The sequence below is a fragment of the Myxocyprinus asiaticus genome, chromosome 16 (genome assembly GCF_019703515.2).
Source record: "Myxocyprinus asiaticus isolate MX2 ecotype Aquarium Trade chromosome 16, UBuf_Myxa_2, whole genome shotgun sequence".
Taxonomy (NCBI): domain Eukaryota; kingdom Metazoa; phylum Chordata; class Actinopteri; order Cypriniformes; family Catostomidae; genus Myxocyprinus; species Myxocyprinus asiaticus.
Window position 1 is genome coordinate 2,360,460 of NC_059359.1, and position 23,137 is coordinate 2,383,596.

General features: G+C 37.8%; 1 protein-coding gene across 2 annotated transcripts in view; it reads left to right on the top strand.

The window, feature by feature from the left end:
- The first annotated feature begins 4,255 nt into the window (after nt 1-4,255).
- LOC127453666 (tubulin polymerization-promoting protein-like) overlaps nt 4,256-23,137 on the top strand; it is a 33,044-nt gene continuing 14,162 nt past the window's right edge. The window contains exons 1-3 of one of the 2 annotated variants that reach the window (XM_051720232.1): nt 4,256-4,399; nt 15,595-15,678; nt 20,987-21,319. In XM_051720232.1, the coding sequence (XP_051576192.1) occupies nt 20,991-21,319 (329 nt within the window). In that variant the 5' untranslated portion in view covers nt 4,256-4,399; nt 15,595-15,678; nt 20,987-20,990. Of the gene's footprint in view, nt 4,400-14,217; nt 14,336-15,594; nt 15,679-20,986; nt 21,320-23,137 lie in introns of those variants that run through there. The other variant, XM_051720231.1, reaches the window with a different exon arrangement.

The following is a 23,137-nucleotide window of genomic DNA, read 5'->3' on the forward strand; positions in this document are numbered from 1 at the left end:
TCTTGGCAAAGGGAGGTTGCAAAAAGTATTGAATAAAAGGGTGCCAATAATTATGGCCAATGCATTTTGGAGAAAAAGATTTATTTAATAATGAGATATTTCCCGTTTCAATTAGTTTACTTCAATTAAAGGATAGATTTTTGTACATTTTTTGAACGAAAGGTCAAAATGATAAACATGCAGATTTTTTTTCACAGACTTCTTTGCTCATATTTACCATGGGTGCCAATATTTTTGGCCACTACTGTAACATTTCAGCTGGGATGGCTTTAAGGTGTGTGTATATGTAATGGGATTTAGCTTGTACATGCTGTGCAGTGAGTAAACCTCACTCCCCTGGCCTCAAGAGGCGCACTAGTGACTGACGCTAGGGGCTGTAGCATGACCGCCTCCCATGCTGGAGACCCAGGTTCGAATCCCACTTGGAGCAGGTCAAGCAGGACTGGTTACAATGGTGCCGTGACCCAGGTGGAAGTGAGGTTTAGGGGGGTGAGTATAATGTTTGCCAGCTGGACGTAAACCTCAGAGTGTAAGCCTCACTCCCCTGGCCTCAAGAGGTGCACTGATGACTGACGCTAGGGGCTGTAGCGCACCCGCCTCCCATGCCAGGACTCTGGTTTGAATCCTGCTCGGAGTGGGTCAAGCAGGACCTGTTACAGTGGTGCTGTGACCTGGATGGAAGTGAGGTGTAGGGGATGAGTGTAATGGTAGCCAGCTGGAAGTAAACCACAGAGTGTAAGCCTCACTCCCCTGGCCTCAAGAGGTGCAATAATGACTGACGCTAGTGCACCCGCCTCCCATGCCAGAGACCCTGGTTTGAATCCCGCTCAGAGACTCGGAGCAGGACCGGTTACATATACTGTATACAGAAAAGACTTTAAAAAAATAAACCTACTCTGAGAAATATTTACTGGAGTAAAAAGTGTAACAACTAGCCCCAGTCTCCCACATTGTTGGCTATTCGTGATTGACCCCCCCCCATCCTCACATACACACCCCACCCCCTCCTGCATAGACTTGTGTTGTTTTGATCTCTGGTCAGACTTGAGTCATTTCAAACACATCTACAGATGCTACAGACAGACTGACAGGCTGCAACATTCAAAGAAGAATCTTCATAAAAATGTTCCTACTTTCATCCTGGAAAAGGCAGAGCTGAGAGACTCAATCAAGATTGTGTTGATGTATCTTTTTTAATGCATATGTTGTTAGGAGTTCTTTGAGTGGGTGTTTTCAGTGGTTAAATGACTGTTCTGTTTTGCAGTTGCTGGAGACCAGGTCAACAGAGACAGACACAGGAGTATTATGTGGACATGATGTCTGATGAAGAAGATGGTGTTTTTAGGCCAGTGTGGGTTGTAAAACCATCAGCTTTGAAAAATTCTGTTCCAGGAGATACAGAAGAGACTTGATGCAGACCCACATTATACTATACAGATGCCAGTTCATTTACTGAACTCTAATTGAAGCTTCACAATGTGTTTCAGATGTTTGTATATTTCATGTCTTCCTTTTAAATAAAGATCTTTTAACCCAAGTATTGTCTCTCAGCATTTATGTTGTGTCAACATTGATTAAAGGCCTGTAATAAGAGGCATAAGCTAAAAGCTATTTGGGATTGGGTGGGGTAAATTGAAAGTTTAACCAATAACATTGAACCCAATTCATGCAGTGGCCCAATAGCTGTCAAGATTTAGAGATGTGCTAAATAAACTGTAACCAGTACAATGAAAGCCATAGTATGCAGTGACCCAATAGCTGTCAGGATTTAAGGGTAGGCTAAGTTTAAGGGCAGCCAATTCAGTTTGAGATATATGACCAATAGGGTTGACCGTTTTATCTTGAAGGTGAGAAATGCAAGTGTGACTCAGGTGTGAAAAGTCTCCTGACAGACACTTAAAAAGATAACTTACTGTGGGAACAAATGGTATAACACATAAGGAATCGTCAGTCACTATACATCCAAAATAGTATTTAATCGGATGTATACGGACCTGTGGAATTTGAGACTCCGGGCCAGTAGATTTCTGAATACGTCTTAAATTCAGCGGTTTATACAGGAGTCTACTGTTCCAGATACAGCTCTTTTCGTGCAGTGTGAGCTCTGGAGAGATTAATGCATTCCCAGCGGTTTGTGAAGACATCTTTGCTGCATTCCAACATTACGATCTTAATCTTGTTTACTGTCTCAAAGGAAACAGTTATTCCCAAAGGGAAAAAAACATTGTCCAGACTACTGAAGATATTCTGTTCCAGGCTGCATGCCACAGCATATTTATCCTCATTTTAATTAAGTTGTTTTTAAGCATGTTTAGCTTAAGAAAAATTCACTTGGATGTAAGAATGTGAAGCTTTGCTTCTACTGTCTGTCTTTATGCATTACTTAATCACTCTTAAGATGCACAATTAGGGTTGAATTAAATTTGAAAAATCAATGTTTATATATTGTATAGAGTTTGACTCTTGGCTCACTGTTCAGGATGGCGTAATTGAAAGATTGTGGGTTTGAACTATAACCATTGTGCCCTGAACATCAGGTTATAGTGTTCTGAAACTCTAACAAGTGTACTCTAGGCTTTTTATTTTTATTGCTACATGGAAAAAACTTAACAGCATTTGAGCTTGGAAGGACACAAGGGTAAGTAAATAATTATACATTTTAATTTTTGGGTAAACAATTCCTGTAAATGTCTTTTGAGGGTCACTGATTTTTCTCTGTAAACACTCTAAAATATACCATAAACGAATGGTTTAAATAAGATTTAGTCAAATATGTTTAACATTGCTAAGTATAAAATGAGTTAAATTAATGCCAAAGCAAATGTACACCAAAAACACTAATAAGTTGACTTTACTCAATTGATTGAATAAACTTGTTCACTCAACTGAATTGAGTAATGGCGTCTCTAAAACTGGTGTAGTTAAGTTTACTTAACTTGGCGATCATATAGAGTGAACTTAACTATTTAAGTTAAGGTAACTTGATGCAAGTAGACAACTCAGATTTGCTACTTAAATGTTGTTGTTTCTACTTAATAATTTGAATTGAATGAACTCAAATTTAGGTCATGCAATAACACACCTTAAATAAAGAAGATTATATCTGATTCTAGGTTAATTATTAAATAAACGTATTTATCCACAGTAATGCATAGACACCTGTACTTCAGTTGCACATGCACAAGAAGAACTTAAATAGTGTAAACATGGTATAACTTGACACAGATTACCCTAATGGTGACATCACACCAAACAACTATTTGCAACAAAACAACATAAATAATATTGTAAAAGGGTTTAAACCTCTATGAATTCTTAATAACAACTATTTTAAAGCCCCTTTTAGTTCCCTTTCACCAAGGAAACATAATTAAATCATTCAAGCGCAAGCCATTGTGGGTATTCCCCATAGCTTCAATATTGTACTCAATTAGTTTGAGTTGTTAACACTAAAATCTCACACTTAAAGTGATAGTTCACCCAAAAATGAAAATTATCTCATCATTTACTCACCCTCATGCCATCCCAGATGTGTATGACTTTCTTTCTTCTGCAGAACACAAATTAAGATTTTTAGAAGAATATTTCAGCTCTGTAGGTCCATACAATGCAAGTGAATGGTGATGGGATGTTTCAAGCTCCAAAAATCACATAAAAGCAGCATAAAAGTAGTCCATATGACTCCAGTGGTTAAATCCATGTCTTCAGAAGCAATGCAATCATTTTGTGTGAGAAACAGATCAATATTCAATCTTTTTTTATTATAAATCTCCACTTTCACTTTCAGAATGTGAAAGTAAAAGTGGAGATTTATAGTAAAAAAGGACTTAAATATTGAACAGTTTCTCACCCACACCTATCATATCACTTCTGAAGACATGGATTTAACCACTGGAGTCTTATTCATTGCCTTTATGTGCTTTTTGGAGCTTCTAATTTCTGGTAACCATTCACTTGCATTGTATGGACCTACAGAGCTGAGATATTCTTCTAAAAATCTTCATTTGTGTTCTGCAGAAGAAAGAAAGTCATACACATCTGGGATGGCATGAGGATGAGTAAATGATGAGAGAATTATTTTTTTATTTTTTTTTGAGGGGGGTGAACTATTCCTTTAAAGTCAATGGGGGGTACAGCCTGAAGCATTTACATGTTTCCATTGATCATGGTATAATGGAGGGTTACTTCTCCCCCATCCCCCCTGGAATGTACGCCCATGGCCATATATGATGATTTATCATGTCTGAATGATCCACGCGGGTTTGTTGAGTATGAAGTGACGCGCACATTGCAGCGAGCGTTGTGTCTCGTTTCGTCTGTTATATTCCAACAGAAATCTCATGTAAACACGTTCTTTTAGACACTGAGAGCAGAAAACGACAGAGGAAACAGCATTCAGGTAAGCGCAGTCTGTGATTGTTGTTGAAGCGCATTTTGCCTTAATATCATTTGATTTAAACACGCGTTATGATACAATGTTGCATGCGGGTTCACAGGAGGGTGTTTGTGTTTGTCATTATCCATTTCCAAAAACAAACAGAGCAGTATTTATGCTTTATTAATGATGAACTTTGTCACGGAACTCATTTTTATTTGTTTGGTTTCATTTTCGCTCTGTGCGTTGCGCAATTCTGTGTTGTTGCGGGTTATGTAGGAGCAATATTGATACATTGTTGCGGGTTATTTAAGAGCAATATTGATACATATTTGCGGGTTATGTAGGAACAATATTGATACATTTTTGCGGGTTATTTAAGAGCAATATTGATACATTTTTGCGGTTTATTTAAGAGCAATATTGATACATTTTTGCGGGTTATTTAAGAGCAATATTGATACATTTTTGCGGGTTATTTAAGAGCAATATTGATACATTTTTGCGGTTTATTTAAGAGCAATATTGATACATTTTTGCGGGTTATTTAAGAGCAATATTGATACACTGTTGCACATAAGAATGCAATATTGCAGTTATACGTGCAGTGTTTATGGACAATAACAATGATCACGTGGATTTGTGCTCCCATCAGGAACATGGCCATGGTGAGTTTATGTAACGCCTCTGAGTGAATTCATAGATATTACATAAACATCATTCAGTGTCATGCTATCGTGTAGGATCAAATGAAATATACACATTAAAACATATGGAAAGTAATATTAATGATATTAGCTGAAGATGGCCTGCCCTTTAGATGTGGTATGAACCAGGTCTGCTTGTATTATGCTTCTATACTATGGATATTCATATAGGAATGCCTCCATCCTTCATTTCAGAATCAGAATGAGCTTTATTGCCAAGTATGCTTACACATACAAGGACTTTGTCTTGGTGACAGGAGCTGCCAGTGTACAACAATACAAAAACAGCAGCAAGACATAGATGATAAGAAAAAAGAAAAAATAAAAAATAATTATACACTTACGTACACACACACACATACATACACACATACACATGGGTAGTGCAAATCTAATACAATCTGTTATGTACAGTGAATGAAATGGCAGAAGAGGTTGGATGTGTTGGATAAATATAAGAAAGACTAAACTGTGTATTGCACATAGTTATTGCTCAATGGGGCAATTTAACTGTTCATGAGATGGATAGCCTGAGGGAAAAAAACTGTTCTTGTGCCTGACGGTTCTGGTGCTCAGAGCTCTGAAGCCTTGGCCAGAGGGCAACAGTTCAAAAAGGTAGTGGGCAGGGTGAGTGGGGTCCGGAGTGATTTTTCCAGCCTTTTTACTCACTCTGGAAGTGTATAGTTCTTGAAGGGGGGCAGGGGGCAACCAATAATCCTCTCAGCAGTCCAAACTGTCCTTTGTTGTCTTCTGATGTCTGATTTTGTAGCTGAACCAAACCAGACAGTTATAGAAGTGCAGAGGACAGACTCGATGACTGCTGAGTAGAACTGTATCAGCAGCGCCTGTGGCAGGTTGAATTTCCTCAACTGGTGAAGGAAGTACAACCTCTGCTGGGCCTTTTTCACAATGGAGTCAATGTAGGTCTCCCACTTCAGGTCCTGTGAGATGGTAGTGTCCAGAAACCTGAATGACTCCACTGCTGCCACAGTGCTGTTTAGAATGGTGAGGGAGGGGGGGGGGTCAGTGTTGGGGTGTTCCTCCTAAAGTCCACAATGATCTCCACCGTTTTGAGTGTGTTCAGCTCAAGGTTGTTTTGACTGCACAAGACAGCCAGCTGTTCAACCTCCCTTCTGTATGCAGACTCATCGTCATCTCGGATGAGGCCGATGACAGTGGTGTCGTCTGCAAACTTCAGGAGCTTGACAGAGGGGTCCTTGGCGATGCAGTCATTGGTGTAGAGGGAGAAGAGTAGTGGGGAGAGCACACATCCCTGGGGGGCACAAGTGCTGATTGTACAGGTGCTAGAAGTGAGTTTCCCCTGTCTTACAAGCTGCTGCCTGTCCGTCAGAAAGCTGGTAATCCACTGACAGATAGACATGGGAACAGAGAATTTGTGTAATTTATTCTGGAGTATAGCTGGGATGATGGTGTTGAAAGCCAAACTGAATTCCACAAAAAGGATCCTTGCATATGTCCCTGGTCTGTCCAGATGTTGCAGGATGTGATGCAATCCTATGTTGACTGCATTATCCACAGACCTGTTTGCTCGATAAGCAAATTGAAGGGGATCTAGAAAGGGTCCAGTGATGTTCTTCAGGTGGGCCAACACCAGTCTCTCAAATGATTTCATGACCACAGACGTCAGGGCTGCGGGTCTGTGGTCATTAAGTCCTGTGATTTTTGGTTTCTTTGGGACAGGAATAATGATTGAGTGTTTGAAGCAGCATGGAACTTCACACTGCTCCAGTGATCTGTTGAAGATCTGTGTGAAGATGGAGGGGCCAGCTGGTTAGCACAGGATCTAAGACATGCAGGTGAAACGCCATCTGGGCCCTGTGCTTTCCTTATCCTTTGTTTTCGAAAGACGCGGCTCACATCATACTCGCAGATCTTAAGTGCAGGTTGAGTAGCAGGAGAGGGGAGGAGGGGGGTTGCAGGAGGTGTTGGTGTTTGTGTGAAGTGAATGTCAGAGTGGGTGTGGGGTAGGTTGGAAGAAGATGAACCAGACAGTGATCAGAGAGTCCCAAAACTGCTCTAGGAACAGAGCGATATGCATCCTTTATTGTTGTGACCAGCGCGCCTGCTCGTCTCCCTCGCCTGCGTCTCTTGAACTGCAGAGCTGCGCCTCCAACTAAAATGTCCAGCAAAACGTCTGAATATTCAAAAACCAGGAAAACATTATCTGGTATATGCTGTCAAATGTTCAGCAGTTCGTCTCTGGTAAAAATTACTGGAAAAAGATTACTAAACACAGGACAAACAAACAAAAACAACAAAACAATAGGAGGAGCTCCACACCGAGGCAGCCATCCGTGGCGCCATCATGATGTATCCGCTATATCATCATTTCCACTATATTAATTAGGATATACATGGTGATGTCAACCAGATCTTCAGATTTGGATGTTAAATTTACATTCATATGTTTGAGAATTGCCTGTGCTGGTCATGTATGTGATAATGTTGTAATTTGTTTTATTTAAACATGCCATCACATTTGTTTTGTCACATATGGTTGCAAATGAGCTACGCTTGGCAAGAGGATGCAGCCATTTGCTGAATTTGCCTGAGATTTTTCACATCTAGGTTGCATTGTGACTGTCTGAAAAAACACATTGACCTTTGGCGCCATGTATTAACCCCAACATCCAGAATGTATGTTAAAATATAAACAATTATAGGCAAACACCTATTGGTGAAGACTCTAAAAAAAAAAAAAAAAACATCGATTTAACAACTGAGATGTCATAGTCTCCACTAACGCTTGTATTGTTACACACTGTAGAGCATTGTTACAAAATCAGGGTATGTAACGGTCATACTGGAGATATAAAAATAGTTTTGAGTCTTGAGAGAGTGTTCAGGGATGTGGAAGAGAAGAAAGACTCGTGCCCTTAAGACCATCATGTCGAACCGTTGCAGTGGGGTGATCTGAGGGCATCTCTGAATGCTTGGGCGTTTGTGCCGCTGTACAGAGCAGAGACTTAAAGCAGATGGTACACTACATGCTCAGGACATCATGGAGACACTATTCCTGATTTACATGTGCTTTTTGATTGCTAGTATAACAGACAGACTAGTACACAGTATAATAAACACTGCATTGTAGGAGACATCCATCCATCCAAAACAAAATAGAGTTTATGGGGGATTCGAAAATATAATATTGTGATACCTTACTTTTTTATTATTATTATTATTTCAAACAGAGTTAAAGAGAGATTTGGAAATGTATTATTTTGATGCCTTAATAAAATAAATAAATTTTATATATATATATATATATATATATATATATATATATATATATATATATATATATATATATATATATATATACACAGTATTCAATATATTATTTTGTGATAGCTTAAAAAATATTTAAAAAATATTTTTTATGATTTATGGGAGATTCTGAAATGTATTATTTTGATGCCTTCATTTTTTTTTTTTTTTTACATTTAATACAGAATTTCGGGGGAATTCTGTATTGTGATACCTTAAATTATTGTAAAATAAAATACAATGTATTATTATGAAATATTTAAAAAATATTTTATGGGATATTCAGAAATGTATTATTGTGAAATTGTATTTTTTTTTTTTTTTTTACAAAAATGTTTTTTTTAAAATTATTTATTATATATATTTTTTTTAATTTAAAACAGAGTTAATGGGAGTTTCGGAAATGTTTTATTGTGATACCTTAATTTTTATTTTTATAATTGTTTTAATCATTTACTATCAAGTTTATTGGGGATTTTGAAATATATTATTGTGATACCTTAAAAAAGGGTATTTTATCATTTATTATCAAATTAAGATGAACAAGTCCAACAAAATAAAGAGTAAACAATATATTCAAGACCCTTATGTTTGTTTTCATAAAATAAAGTATTTCAGTGTAAACATATTAATATAGTGAATTCACAATAATTCTAAATAATTCATAAGTTGTGCCTCAAAATCTTGAATAATGTTACAATCTAAAAATAAATGAGTTGGGGTTTCTTTTATATTATCATTACAGTGAATGCATACATTATTTTTACCTTATCTCTTCCTGTTTTCATGTGACATCATTCCCCTTTTTTTTTTTTTTTTTGTCAATCTTTTTATGTCACTGGCATTCCATTTGATTCCATTGCCATTTTCTCCAGATATGGATAGTTTATTTTTTGTTGTTTGTTTAAAATAGGTCAAATTATTGTGTGAGCACTGATCTGTGCCACGCATGATCAGAAGGCAGATGCATGAAAGCATGCACTCCACCAATCACAGCTGGATGGTCTGTATGCATACAAAAAAAGCTTTCTCTCTCCCTTACAGCTCTGACTGTCTGTCCCCTCATCTCTCTGTTCTCTTTATGAAGTAAAATCATGCAAGAATCACCTCCAGCATTAGACCGCACCAGATGTCTGCAACATTCGCCGCTTTCTGAAAGTTGTTTAATTGATTGCACATGTAATCAACATGATCACCTCATTTAATGCTAACTAAGAACTCGTTTATATTATTATCAATTTAATATTTACTCACCCTCAAGCTGTTATTTTTCATGGAACTTAAAAGGAGAATTTATTGAAGAATCTTCATGCAGCTCTTTTCTATACACTGAGAGTTCATAGTGACCACGATTGTGGATTTGGATTATCAATGCTTCCTTGTTTCGTGACTTGAGAGAATCAGAGCGTTAAGACAGTGATTTTAATAACAAAAACAATGATAGACTTCCAATCATTTGTGTGAATTAGTTTAAACTGATAAAGGATTGTTTATAGATAATCAGTAAAATGTGTTTGTGCACATCATTGCATGGAATTATTTTATACATATATACATTTATGTGCATAAATATTTTGATATTGGTGCAAAGAGTAATTCTCCCAAAACTTGCAAAGAAAGAATACTATTTTACTCCAAAATCAAAGTAAACAAATGAGAAACTGTATTTTGTATATAGAAAATAATTAAGATTTTTTTACATTGTGACATGATTTTCACCCCCAGTTCTCATCAACAAAACAGGAAAAAATGATATATTATTTAAATATTGCCAAGTATTTACAGTATACATCAGAGTAGTACTCTCTTAGTACTGCCTTTCATTTTCGCTGCTTTTAATACATTTTTTTTAATTTTTTTTTACTATAATATAGTAATGAGAATTACTATGTTTATATACAGTAACAATGTATATACAGTATATATAAATATGGAAGTACATTAATGACAAATGTCTTTGAAAAAAAAAGCACGCTGAGTTGCACAAATTGAAAAATAAATGCATTGCATTCACAGTGCTTGCATTTCTGGGGGATGCAGTTTTATATGGTTATATATTTAAGCTGTGAATATTTCAATGTAATTTTTTTAAAAAAAATTTGTTTTACAAAATTTCATCATTAAAAATTAAATAATACATTTTTATCTTCCAAAATTCAGTTCCGCATTTTTTATTTTTTTTAATTTATTATTCAACAGGCTACATTCGTTCCGTTATATTTATTTTTACAAATTTGCCTCTTAAATTTCAGTTGTTTAAACTGAGTTGGGAATTCAACATTCCAGCAATGACAGGATGTTCAAGGTTGAATTTGCAAAGCAAAATATAAATGGACCAAATATTACCTGTCAAATACTAAAGAGAAAAAAAAATACTGTAGCTATATTTTTGAACTTTGGAAGGTGAGTATTTATTATTGAATTTTTAATAATGACATTTTTTCATATTTTTAATTTAAATATTCACAGCTTAAATATACAACTATATGAAACTGCATTCCTAAAATATGCATGTACTGTTAATGCAATGGTTTTATTTCACAATTAAGTGAGCTTTTCGTTTCAAAGACATATGTCATTAATATACTTCCATAGTAATTAGAATCAGAATGAGCTTTATTGCCAAGTATGCTTACACATACAAGGAATTTCTCTTGGTGACAGGAGCTTCCAGTGCACAACAATACAAAAACAGCAGCAAGACATAGATAATAATAAAAAACAACTATACACATACGTACATACACATTTTTTTTTTTTTTTCCAGAGGAACGAAATGGCAGAAGAGGTTGGATGTGTTGGATAAATATAAGAAAGACTAAACTGTGTATTGCACATAGTTATTGCTCAATGGGGCAATTTAACTGTTCATGAGATGGATTGCCTGAGGGAAAAAACTGTTCTTGTGCCTGACGGTTCTGGTGCTCAGAGCTCTGAAGCCTTGGCCAGAGGGCAACAGTTCAAAAAGGTAGTGGGATGGGTGAGTGGGGACCAGAGTGATTTTTCCAGCCTTTTTTCTCACTCTGGAAGTGTATAGTTCTTGAAGGGGGGGAGGGGGCAACCAATAATCCTCTCAGCAGTCCGAACTGTCCTTTGTTGTCTTCTGATGTCTGATTTTGCGCTGAACCAAACCAGACAGTTATTGAAGTGCAGAGGACAGACTCAATGAATGCTGAGTAGAACTGTATCAGCAGTGCCTGTGGAAGTTTGAACTTCCTCAACTGGTGAAGGAAGTACAACCTCTGCTGGGCCTTTTTCACAATGGAGTCAATGTGGGTCTCCCACTTCAGGTCCTGTGAGATGGTAGTGCCCAGGATCCTGAATGACTCCACTGCTGCCACAGTGCTGTTTAGAATGGTGAGGGGGGTCAGTGTTGGGGTGTTCCTCCTAAAGTCCACAATCATCTCCACCGTTTTGAGCGTGTTCAGCTCAAGGTTGTTTTGACTGCACCAGACAGCCAGCTGTTCAACCTCCCTTCTGTATGCAGACTCATCGTCATGTTGGATGAGGCCGATGACAGTAGTATCGTCTGCAAACTTCAGGAGCTTGACAGAGGGGTCCTTGGCAATGCAGTCATTGGTATAGAGGGAGAAGAGTAGTGGGGAGAGCACACATCCCTGGGGGACACCAGTGCTGATTGTACAGGTGCTGGAAGTGATCTCACAAGCTGCTGCCTGTCCATCAGAAAGCTGGTAATCCACTGACAGATAGACATGGGAACAGAGAGTTGGTGTAATTTATTCTGGAGTATAGCTGGGATGATGGTGTTGAAAGCCGAACTGAAGTCCACAAAAAGGATCCTTGTTCTTGGATTCAGGTCATCAGCCAGTTGTTGGTTCCCTATAGGGTTGGGGGTAGGAGTCCTGTAATTCGTAAGTTGTTTCATGCCACTCCACACTGATGCAGGATCGTTAGCTGAAAATTAGTTTTTCAGCTTCTCAGAGTATCTTCTTTTAGCCACTCTGATTTCCCTGTTCAGTGTTTGGCCTGATTGTACAAGACTTTATCCCCACCCCTGTAAGCATCCTCTTTAGCCTGACGAAGCTGCCTGAGCTCTGCTGTAAACCACAGTTTGTTGTTGTTGAACTTTAAATAAGTCCTAGTAGGAATGCATATATCCTCACAGAAACTGATATATGATGTAACAGTATCTGTGAGCTCATCCAGGTCTGTGGCTGCAGCCTCAAAAACACTCCAATCCGTGCAATCGAAGCAGGCTTGTAGTTCCCACTCTGCTTCTTTGGTCCATCTCTTTACAGTCCTTAATACTGGCTTGGTTGATTTTAATTTCTGCCTGTAGGTTGGTAGAAGATGAGCCAGACAGTGATCAGAGAGTCCCAAAGCTGCTCTAGAGCGATATGCATCCTTTAATGTAGTGTAGCAATGATCCGGTATGTTCCTGTCTCTGGTGGGGCATGTGATGTGCTGTTTGTATTTGGGCAGTTCACGTGTGAGATTTGCTTTGTTAAAATCCCCAAGAATAATAATAACTGAGTCCGGGTATTGTTGTTTCATGTCTGTGATCTGATCAGCCAGCTGTTGCAGCGCTTTGTTCAAACACGCGTTTGGTGCGATATACACACTCGCCAGAATAAACAAGGAAAACTCCCGTGGCGAGTAGAAAGGCTTACAGTTAATAAAGAGCGCTTCCAAATTAGGACAGCACATCCTCTTTAACGTTGTTACATCTGTACACCAACTTTCATTGATGTAAAACCATGTTCCACTGCCTCTCGTTTTCCTTGTTAACTCCGTGATGCGATCCGCTCTGAACAGCTGGAAGCCCGGCAGATTAGAATAGAATGTGCTTAAGTGTCCTGAAAAAACTTCACAATCAAAACAAGCAAACATAATGTTCCTAAATGAAGGCTTCAGTTTTAATGCAAAATATAATATAATTGTATTTTATTTATCTATTTGTATTGATTTGGAGATAAATATGAAAAGGCCATTTTCTATTAAAAAAATAATATATACAGAAAACATGCCTTGATTGTATATCTTTTTTAAACAAGATTTTTACTGTATTTGACTGATACAAAATCAACATTTTAAGCCATTTCAGAGCAAATAATATATATATATATATATATATATATATATATATATAACACACACACACACACACACACACACACACACACACACACACACACACACACACCGATCAGCCGGGTCAGGGCTGTTTTGGCGGCATGAGGTGGACCTACACGATATTTTGCAGGTGGTTTTAATGTTGTGGCTGATTGGTATCTGTATATACTGTGTATATAATATATATTCACATATATATTATATTGTCAAAAGGCTAAAACGCAGGCCTAGTGTGTAGAGAACATGAATTCAAATTTGCTTAAGATAGCAAAAAATGTTATCATTTATTGAATAAGCTGCACTTTGCCCTGCTAATACCAGTGATAGTTGGCGATGTCACCATCGATGAGGCAGCGAGTATGTAGTACACTAGACAGCACTGACACATTACTGCACAATGGGCCCATAGTGCCGCTCGAACTGAATGGCATTATTGATAGTGAGTAATGAATCTTTGTTTCTTTGTTGAAAGACAAGTTAAACACAACGCTCTTGAATAGGGACATCTTCAAGTGGATTTTAAGGGTCCTCTTGAACATTGACTGTACTTCAGGAGTTCACTTTGGCCATACAGTGCTCTTCTGTGCAACCATAAAGACAGATTCAGTTACTGTAGGCCATGTGGCGTAAGAACTGTTCCAACCTCTCCAACTATACGGCTGTGTGTCAGAGACCCACAGTTTGGCTTGCAACCAAAGTTACTGCCCATTCCTGGTTGGTAGTGAAGGTCCAGACTCTGTCTTATAATGTTTGTGTAAGTGATTTAAAACTCCATTAACATAGGAAAGAAGAACCAGACCTGGTTTATCTTTGTAGAGGTGTACTTTGGCATGACAACACAGTGCTAGTGCAGTATGGGAACTTCCGAGAGGTGAGCAATTGTCCGATTAAGTGTGAAATGAATGGTGAGTTTGTTAGCAATACTGTTTGAAGTTGGTACGTGATCAAACATGTGAGGTGATGTGTTTATTGAAACTGAAGTTGTTTGAGACAGATAGTGTGTTTCGTAGTCTTTTGACAATTGGCATAAAGTCTAGTCAACATTGAAGCATATTCTAGACAAGAACCGCCCACTTAGACCGTCTGACTGACATTTGAAGTGGCCAATTACACTTTGTTTTTATGTGCTGTTAAGGGGCGGGTTTATCTCATTTTGACCTTTCAGGAATTGATTGTTGGTGAAAATTGGTAGCCTGTATTAGAGGTAGACCGGTATATCGGTTTTATCGATTAATTAGTGCCGATAGTTGCTTTTTTAAATTATTATTATTTATTCCTCCATGTTCATTTGATAATTAAGTTTTAGGGCATGCAAGAAAAATTTGACTTTGACGAGGGGAAACGTGCCCTTTGATGAGGGGAAACGTCCCCTTTGATGAGGGGAATCATCCGTTGTCACCACATACAACAAATGTCCAATATATTGTTAATAATAATAATAATAATAATAATATGAAGGCTTTGAAAAGCTTAATTTGGTAAATATAAAAAATAGAGCATTGTAACGGAGCCAAGTCTCCGTCATTTCAAAATAAGAGTCCCCAGTGTGTATTTCAGGCTTGTTTAGTGTTAAAAGTCCCATGTTATATACCTTATCTTTTTTTTTCCTGAATATTATTGGTTGAAAAAAAACTACATCTGGGATTTTTTTCATTTTGTACTCTGGTCTCTATGTCTGCGCCGACTAAGAAAATGTTGTGACATTCTATGAATCGACTTTAAAAACTAATGGCCTATTAATCGGTTATTGGCCTTATCCCCCACTTTAGTAATCCTATCGGCTAAATCCACTATCAGTTGACCTCTAGCCTGTATGATAGGTGGTTGTAGGGAATTGGTTGAAAATAAGAGGGAACACATTTTTACTTTTTCGATGAAAGATTATGAAGACATTTTTGTTTCTTGTGAATAACGTGCAATGATAAATACTTGAATACAAGAAGGTAAATGGGGTTGATTCTGATTCCATTTTGACTTTAATGATATCATGACATTGTATGTATAAGTGTAAAAGTGAAACTAAAAATTCTGTTACTGTGCCCTTTTGCTTTCATACCATGATAACCAACTATTAATCATCTTCAGTGCAAGTTTTCATTCAACACACACTGTTTGTTATTGTCGTTTCAGCTGCGTCAAGAAACACAAGGATCGACCGGAAGAGAGCAACACTGACGTGGAATCAGAGAGCTGGAGGGGCAGTAGAGGGCAAAGGTAAGACTAGAGATGCTAAAGTAATCAATGTCATAGACCAGGGTTATTATAGTTATTTCATTAGTTTTTATTAGGGCTGTAGATTTATTTCAGTGTGTATAAATATATAATGTTTATGCAATGAATCATGTTCCCAGACCGTAATAAGGAATATTCCTTCCAGAATCAGAATCAGAATTGACTTTATTGCCAAATAAGTTTTCACATACAAGGAATTTGCTTTGGTGTTTGATGCATACGATAACAATAAACAATAAACATAGTAAGATAAATAATAAACTATATTTAAGATACAATATACAGTATATAAAAAAAGTAAACTGACTGTTTTTTTTAATTTTTAATTTTTTATAAAGGAGCTGTGCAGTTGTGCAAAATATGTGCAGTTGTGCAGGGATCTGCAAAATATATGCAGAATATGAACCATAGGATGTGCAAATGTTCACTGTTCACAGTTGTTCACAGTTCACAGAAAAGTTATAATAAATATAATAAAAAGTGCAGTAGACCAGATAAATGTTCTTTACGTTGATGCAAGACAGATGTGGAAACTATGTAACGTGTAGTGTCTATGGAGGTGGGATAAGAGACAGTGTCAGGGGGGTCCTAGGCCTTGTTTATGAGGCCAGCTGCAGACGGGAAGAAACTGTTCCTGTGGCGTGAGTTTTTGGTCCTAATGGACCGTAGCCTCCTGCCGGAGGGGAGTGTCTCAAAGAGATTTTGTCTTGGGTGGGAGGGGTCAGCCACAATCTTTTCTGCCCGCCTCAGGGTCCTGGAGGCATACAGGTCCTGGAGAGATGGCAGATTGCAGCCAATCACCTTCTCAGCAGAACCTTGACCGTCTCAGTCCATCTGAGCAATTCAAGCTTGGAGTACCACTTGTTTTCTCCAGGGGGCAGTAAGCGAAACTCGCTGTATAGGCAATGTGCAGCTTATACAGAGAACAAACCCCACTTACCGAGAGCAGACAGCACAAGATGAGGACACGTTCTTGGGTACAAACATGGCTTGACGAAGTGCATATCTGAACACAGTGATCTCAAGATGTGTTTTTCGAAGTTTCAAATTAGTTTCCGTCTGATGCAGGTGTACATTGACGGGTCCTTAAACAAGCCCTAATAATAAATCTCAGACTGATTGATGAATTCAATTGCTAAATGGATTGCTGTGAACTGTAGGCCAATGATAGGCTTATATTTAATAATATGGAAATGAACAATATATTGAATTCTAAAGTCACTTTTTTTATTGTCTTTTTTAATGCTTCACTTGTGTGCCAAAATAATGTAATGCATTTTAATATCTGTATTATTATTATTTTTATTTATTTTTCAAATACTGCATATTTTATTTATAATTATTTAAATATAACTATTTATAATTATTTAATCATTATATTTTGAATTATTGTTATTTGAGGGGCTTTCTCAGCAAATATTTATATATGCGATTAATTTGTTTAATTAATCAGCATACCATGCAATTAATTCGATTCCATTAACAACCCTAGTTTTTATTTTTATTTAGTTTTGTGTTTTGGTTTTCAATTTCAGTTTCAGTTTAGATAGTTTTTAGTTTTTGAAAATGGCTCTTAGTTTTTGTTTAGTTTTAGTTTTCATCCATTAACATCACAAAATATCTGTAACACTTTACAATAAGGGTGCATTTGTTAACAGTAGTTAACAACATTAGTTAACATAACTAACAATACACAATACTTTTACAGCATTGGCATTGGCCAATGTTAATTTCAACATATACCAATACATTTGTTAAATTAAAAGTTGTATACATTAACATTAGTTAATGCAGTGTGAACTAACATGAACAAACAATGAACAATTTTATTTTTTATAAATTAACATTGCCTAAGATTGATAAATGATGTAAAAATATACAGTGTTATTCATTGATAGTTCATGATATCTAATGCATTAACCCATGTTAACGAATTAAACCTTTTTGTAATATGTTAACACAAATATTATTATTTTTTTGTTTATGATGCATTTAATAATTTTAACAAGTACAACCTTATTGTAAAGTGGTTGCCTGCATGTGAGAACACTTGATCAGAAGCTACTCTTGCTCAAAATAATACCTAGACAAGTTAAACACGGGTAGATGAAGACCCGAAGGGCCAGGGTGGAGCCGGAGGCAGCGAGGACCAAGGCGGAGCTGGGAGATCAGAAGACTGAGGCAGAGCCGGTGGGACTGAGGACCAAGGCAGAGCCATAGGGAAGGAGGTCCCCAGTGGAGCTGACGGATCGGAGGGACGAGGCACAGCCAGAGGATCGGAGAGCCAAGGCAGAGCCAGGTGACCGAGAGACCAAGGAGGAGCCGGAGGGGCAAGGGACCCCAGCAAAGCCGACAGGCTGAAGGACCGCAGTGGAGCCGAGGGAACGAAGAGCTGAGGCAATGTCGAGGGACCGACAGGCCAAGGCGGAGTCCAGGGCTCGGAGGGTCCAGGTGGGGTCGGAGGGTTGAAAGTTCCCCATGCCTGCTCAGGAAAACTAAGTGTGGGTACAAGGGTGGGAACCATCTCCTAGTCAGCGACCATGATGAGGAACTCTGGCTCGGCGGCCATGTCGTGGGACGCTGGCTCGGTATCCGCCTCCCCCCACAGTGAACGTGGAACCAATAATCTGCAGGGTGAGGTCGATATATTGAGCCAGGCTGTGGGTACTCTGACCGCCTGGCATCAGCAAAGAGATAGACTCATACAGTCCTTGAGGGCCACCTCATTAAAATCCTCCCGGTATGCCAGAGCGCAAAAATCCTCCCCATAGTCCTCCAGGGGACGATTCCCCTGACGTAGGCGGAGGAGCTGGATTGCTGGGTTCATTTTAGGTCAAGTGTTTTGTAACGTTGGCTGCTGGTGCTGGCAATGACGATGACGATAAATTGAAGAACCCTAGTGCAATTTATTACAAACGTGAAATCCCAAAAACGTAAATCCAAAAATGAACAGAACATGGACTTGACTTGACTTGACTTGACTTGGCATGACACATTACCAAACTCAACCAAAGTTACATTCAACACATACTTGACAAAGCACAATGGAAAACACGAGGGCTTAAATACATGAACATGGGAGAACATAACCAATGAAAAAACAGAACTCTAAACAAGATAATCAAACAATGAACCAATGAAAACAAGACACATGAACATGGAGGGAAAATAGGACATCACATGACTAGAGAAACACATGACATGAAACAGGAACTAGAAATAAACTTTTCCAAAATAAAAGACATGAAAAACACAAATGAACAAATTACACATGACACCATCAGGGGACATGATTAATTGCGTAATGTTTTTTTTTAATGCATTATTTCATGCATTCACTGTTTTTCAGTTGAGGGAAAGGACGTTTCAAAAGGAAATGGAACAGACCTAAATGTTATGTGCATTTCCTACTTAAACGTGCCAAACTGATCGAGCTGATACAACAGTCAGTATTCACATCTGTGTTAACCTACCCATACTGTTCGGTAATTTTTGACCGAAATAAATTTTTCCGATGTAATAAAAATGATTTAGTTTATCTGAGCAGTACAAGACTTGCCATCTGAACACACAAAAAAATGTGGACTTGATTCGATAACTCTATTTGGTCGTAGAAAAAAAGTGACACCTTTACTGTTTGCAGTCAAAATTGACCGACCATAGGAAATGAATGGGAAAGACTAAAAATACAATAAATAAATCAGCCACAATGCAGAAAAACACATACAGAAATGAAGGGGTGAGACTTAACAACATGGAGAGTATAAAACATACACCACACACATGCACAAAAATGAACTGGTGACATTATAACACAGATCATTTTTTATTTTATTTTATCAAATAAAATCTATAAATCAGCCAAAATACAGAACACATACACACATAAATGAGGGGGTAAGACCATAACACACCCACAATGCAGCAAACACACACACACACACACACACACACACACACACAGAACAAAGATCCAAGTCTGAGTTTTCTGTTTTATCCACTAATTGTATTTTCACATTCCATTGGTGTTCATTTCTGTTTATTACTGTTAATTTTCTTGACATTTTTATTTATTCACTTTATTACATTTTGATGTTATTTTGAAATTATAATTTTTTGTCTTCTCTTTGTAACACCATGGTCAGGTTTGACTGTAAGCATAAAGTGACATTATTACAAAAACTGACACTTCAAAACAGTTAAAAACAAAACAAACAAACAAAAAACAAAAAAAGCTAAAATTTGACAAAAAATAGTTAGATCATGTCTAAATGTATATCTAAATGCATAACTTGTGATAAAATGTAGAATTACTACAGTAGGTGGCTGCATAGAACACTGCAGCAATCTACTGGCTATTCTTTTTTTAATTGTATTTATTTCTTTTTTTATTTCCTTTTCTCCCAATTTGGAATGCCCAATTCCCACTACTTAGTAGGTCCTTGTGGTGGCGCTGTTACTCACCTCAATCCGGGTGGCAGAGGACAAGTCTCAGTTGCCTCCGCTTCTGAGACCATCAATCTGCGCATCTTATCACGTGGCTCGCTGTGCATTTACATTTATGCATTTGGCAGATGCTTCTATCCAAAGCGACTTATAGTGCCCTTATTACAGGGACAATCCCCCTGGAGCAACCTGGAGTTAAGTGCCTTGCACAATGGTGGTGGCTGTGGGGATCGAACCAACAACCTTCTGCTTACCAGTTCAGTGCTTTAGTCCACTACCGCGGAGACTCACAGCACGCACCCCACTGAAAGCGAGAACCACTAATCACGACCACGAGGAGGTTACCCCATGTGACTCTATCCTCCCTAGCAACCGGGCCATTTTGGTTGCTAAGGAGACCTGGCTGGAGTCACTCAGCACACCCTGGATTCGAACTCGCAAATAAAAAATAAATAAATAAATAAATAAAATATATTATAATTTCTTTTTTTTTTTATGACTGTGAACAGCAAGTAAGCAACCCTACTTGATCAGAATAGGAGGGTTAATCATATGACCTCAGAATTATTCTACATTTTCACCATCCACTAGCACTGTATTTGACTGTTTATTTGTGTAAATAATGAGGAAATGTGTCTGGAAGTTTGATTGTCCATCTACTGCCCGACAGCATCGACTTGTGATGTGTTTGCCTTGTGCACTGACATAAAAACATAAAATTGCATACATAAAGTTAACACTTGTTTTGCACAATATTTTCTCAAATTTGACTAAAACCAGTATTATTCAAGTTCCAATAATATCAGCAATAATATTAACCTTTAATATTCCTGTTTCTCACCAGCAACATGGAGGAGTTTAAAGTTCAAACTGCCAAACACCCGGTGCCGAACAGCTCACCAATGAGGCCGCACAGCGAGCACTCTAAAGAGCATGCGGCTAAACGTCTGTCGTCTGCATCCAACGGCACGAGCGACGGAGGCGCTGGTGCTAAAACACCTGTGGAGATCGCGGCGCTGGAGGAGTCGTTCCGCAAGTTCGCCATTCACGGAGACACACGGGCCACCGGCAAAGAAATGCATGGCAAGAACTGGTCCAAACTGTGTAAAGACTGTGGCGTCATCGATGGCAAGAACATCACCCTCACAGACGTGGACATAGTCTTCTCCAAAGTCAAGTATGTCATCAGCATTAACACTTATAAACGAATATAAGTGTTAGACCTGTATGGTATAAAATAATGTTTACTGTAGCTAAATGTCAGCAAAACAGGTTTGGGTCATATTTCATCCAAAAACATTGACAACCACAAATGATACCAGAGATGATCGCTAGAAGGACATTGAGTATGCTTAAGCGAATATGAATAACACATTTGCTTTTAATTAGTATATATTTGAATATGAAGCAACAAGGAGATGTCCCACAGTCAGAAGTTACGACTGCTCATTCTGAATAACCCTGATGACTTCAGGCCAGAGAGAGTCATCGCTGTCTGAATACGCCCAGCTTTTCATAATGTAGAGCTTTCTACACACAGATCTGGTCTTTAAACCTAGGGTAGAATTGTAATGTTTAAACATAAACCGTTGAATAAAACTAGGATCTCAATTTTTATTTTTTTTTATTTTTTTTATTTTAATTTACACATACAGGAATGTGTATTTTCTGTGGCTTGAAGTGCAACTGCAGCGAAGAACAGTTGGGGTTTCTCCCCGGCTGAGTGTCAAGAATAAAGATTATTCTGCTAGACAGCATCAGAACAACGTGGCAGCAGAACACATGCAGAAACGAGTTACAAACTGAGCGGAAGGGAGAAAAAAATAAATGCAATATATGAGCATGCTGCTTACATGATACAGAATTCAGTACTTTGAACATTTAAAGCGATAACTCATCCAAAAATGAAAATTCTGTCATTATTTACTCATCCTCATGTTGTTCCAAACCTGCATAACTTTCTTCAGAACAAGGAAAGTTATATGGGTTTGGAACATAAATGTTGGTGAAGTATTCCTTTAATAAATAAACCTCTTGTTCTGTAGATATTTTCTTGTTTGCATTTGTGTGCATGGATGAGCTCAAACAGGATCAGGATTGTAGTAAAGTGTGTAATAAAGCAGAATGCAGTCATAGATCGCATGTCTCCTTTAATCAGTGCAATCTGTGAGAGATTAAACCCCTCATGAGCACCCACTCATGTTAATGATGCCTGATAAAGCCACATGCATGTAAAGCTACAGCTCATTTCTGTACCACTAGTGGGACCAAACAGAATTGAGTATTCGAGAGAGCTGCGTAATAAAGCGCAACAGTGCCTGCACACTTTTCAGCCATCTTTGTTCCAGAAATATTTTTCCAGTTCATTTTTTCCACAGAGTTGTAAGCCATGAACCAAACCAACCAGCTTTGAGGTGAATCACAACATTAATAATGTTTGAAAGTCAGACAAAAAGTGAAATATATTTCATTTCTTTATTGAGGGAATGAACTACAGTCCCATGAAGCATTGTGAATTATGTAACCGAATTAAAAACAATGAAAAAATATAAAACTACTATGATATATTTGAATTCTGTTGCTAAATATTCAGATATATATAAATATATATTGTAAGTAATTTGAGAGTGAATCATGGGAGTGGGCGGTCGCTGCAGAGCTCTTTTAGCACGCTTTGTTCGCCGCAAATCTCTGATTGGTTGATTTCTCTTCAGGATCATGGGTAGAGTAGTTCTTCACCAGGAATTCCGTTATTAAACGTGTATTTAAACGTTTATAAGTTATCAATAAAAATCAATTTTCCTATGTAAAATATTAAAGGAATTTTTAATTCTGGAACCTGACAGTTTTTACATTTTGTTTCTTATTAATTAGTTAAAGTCGGCATGAAACGGAAGTTGCGACCGACTTCCGTATTGTGATGTATTTCCGAGTGAAACAGCTTAACGAACAAGAAAAAAATGCAGGTCAGGGATTTTTGAGTTTATCCATTGGT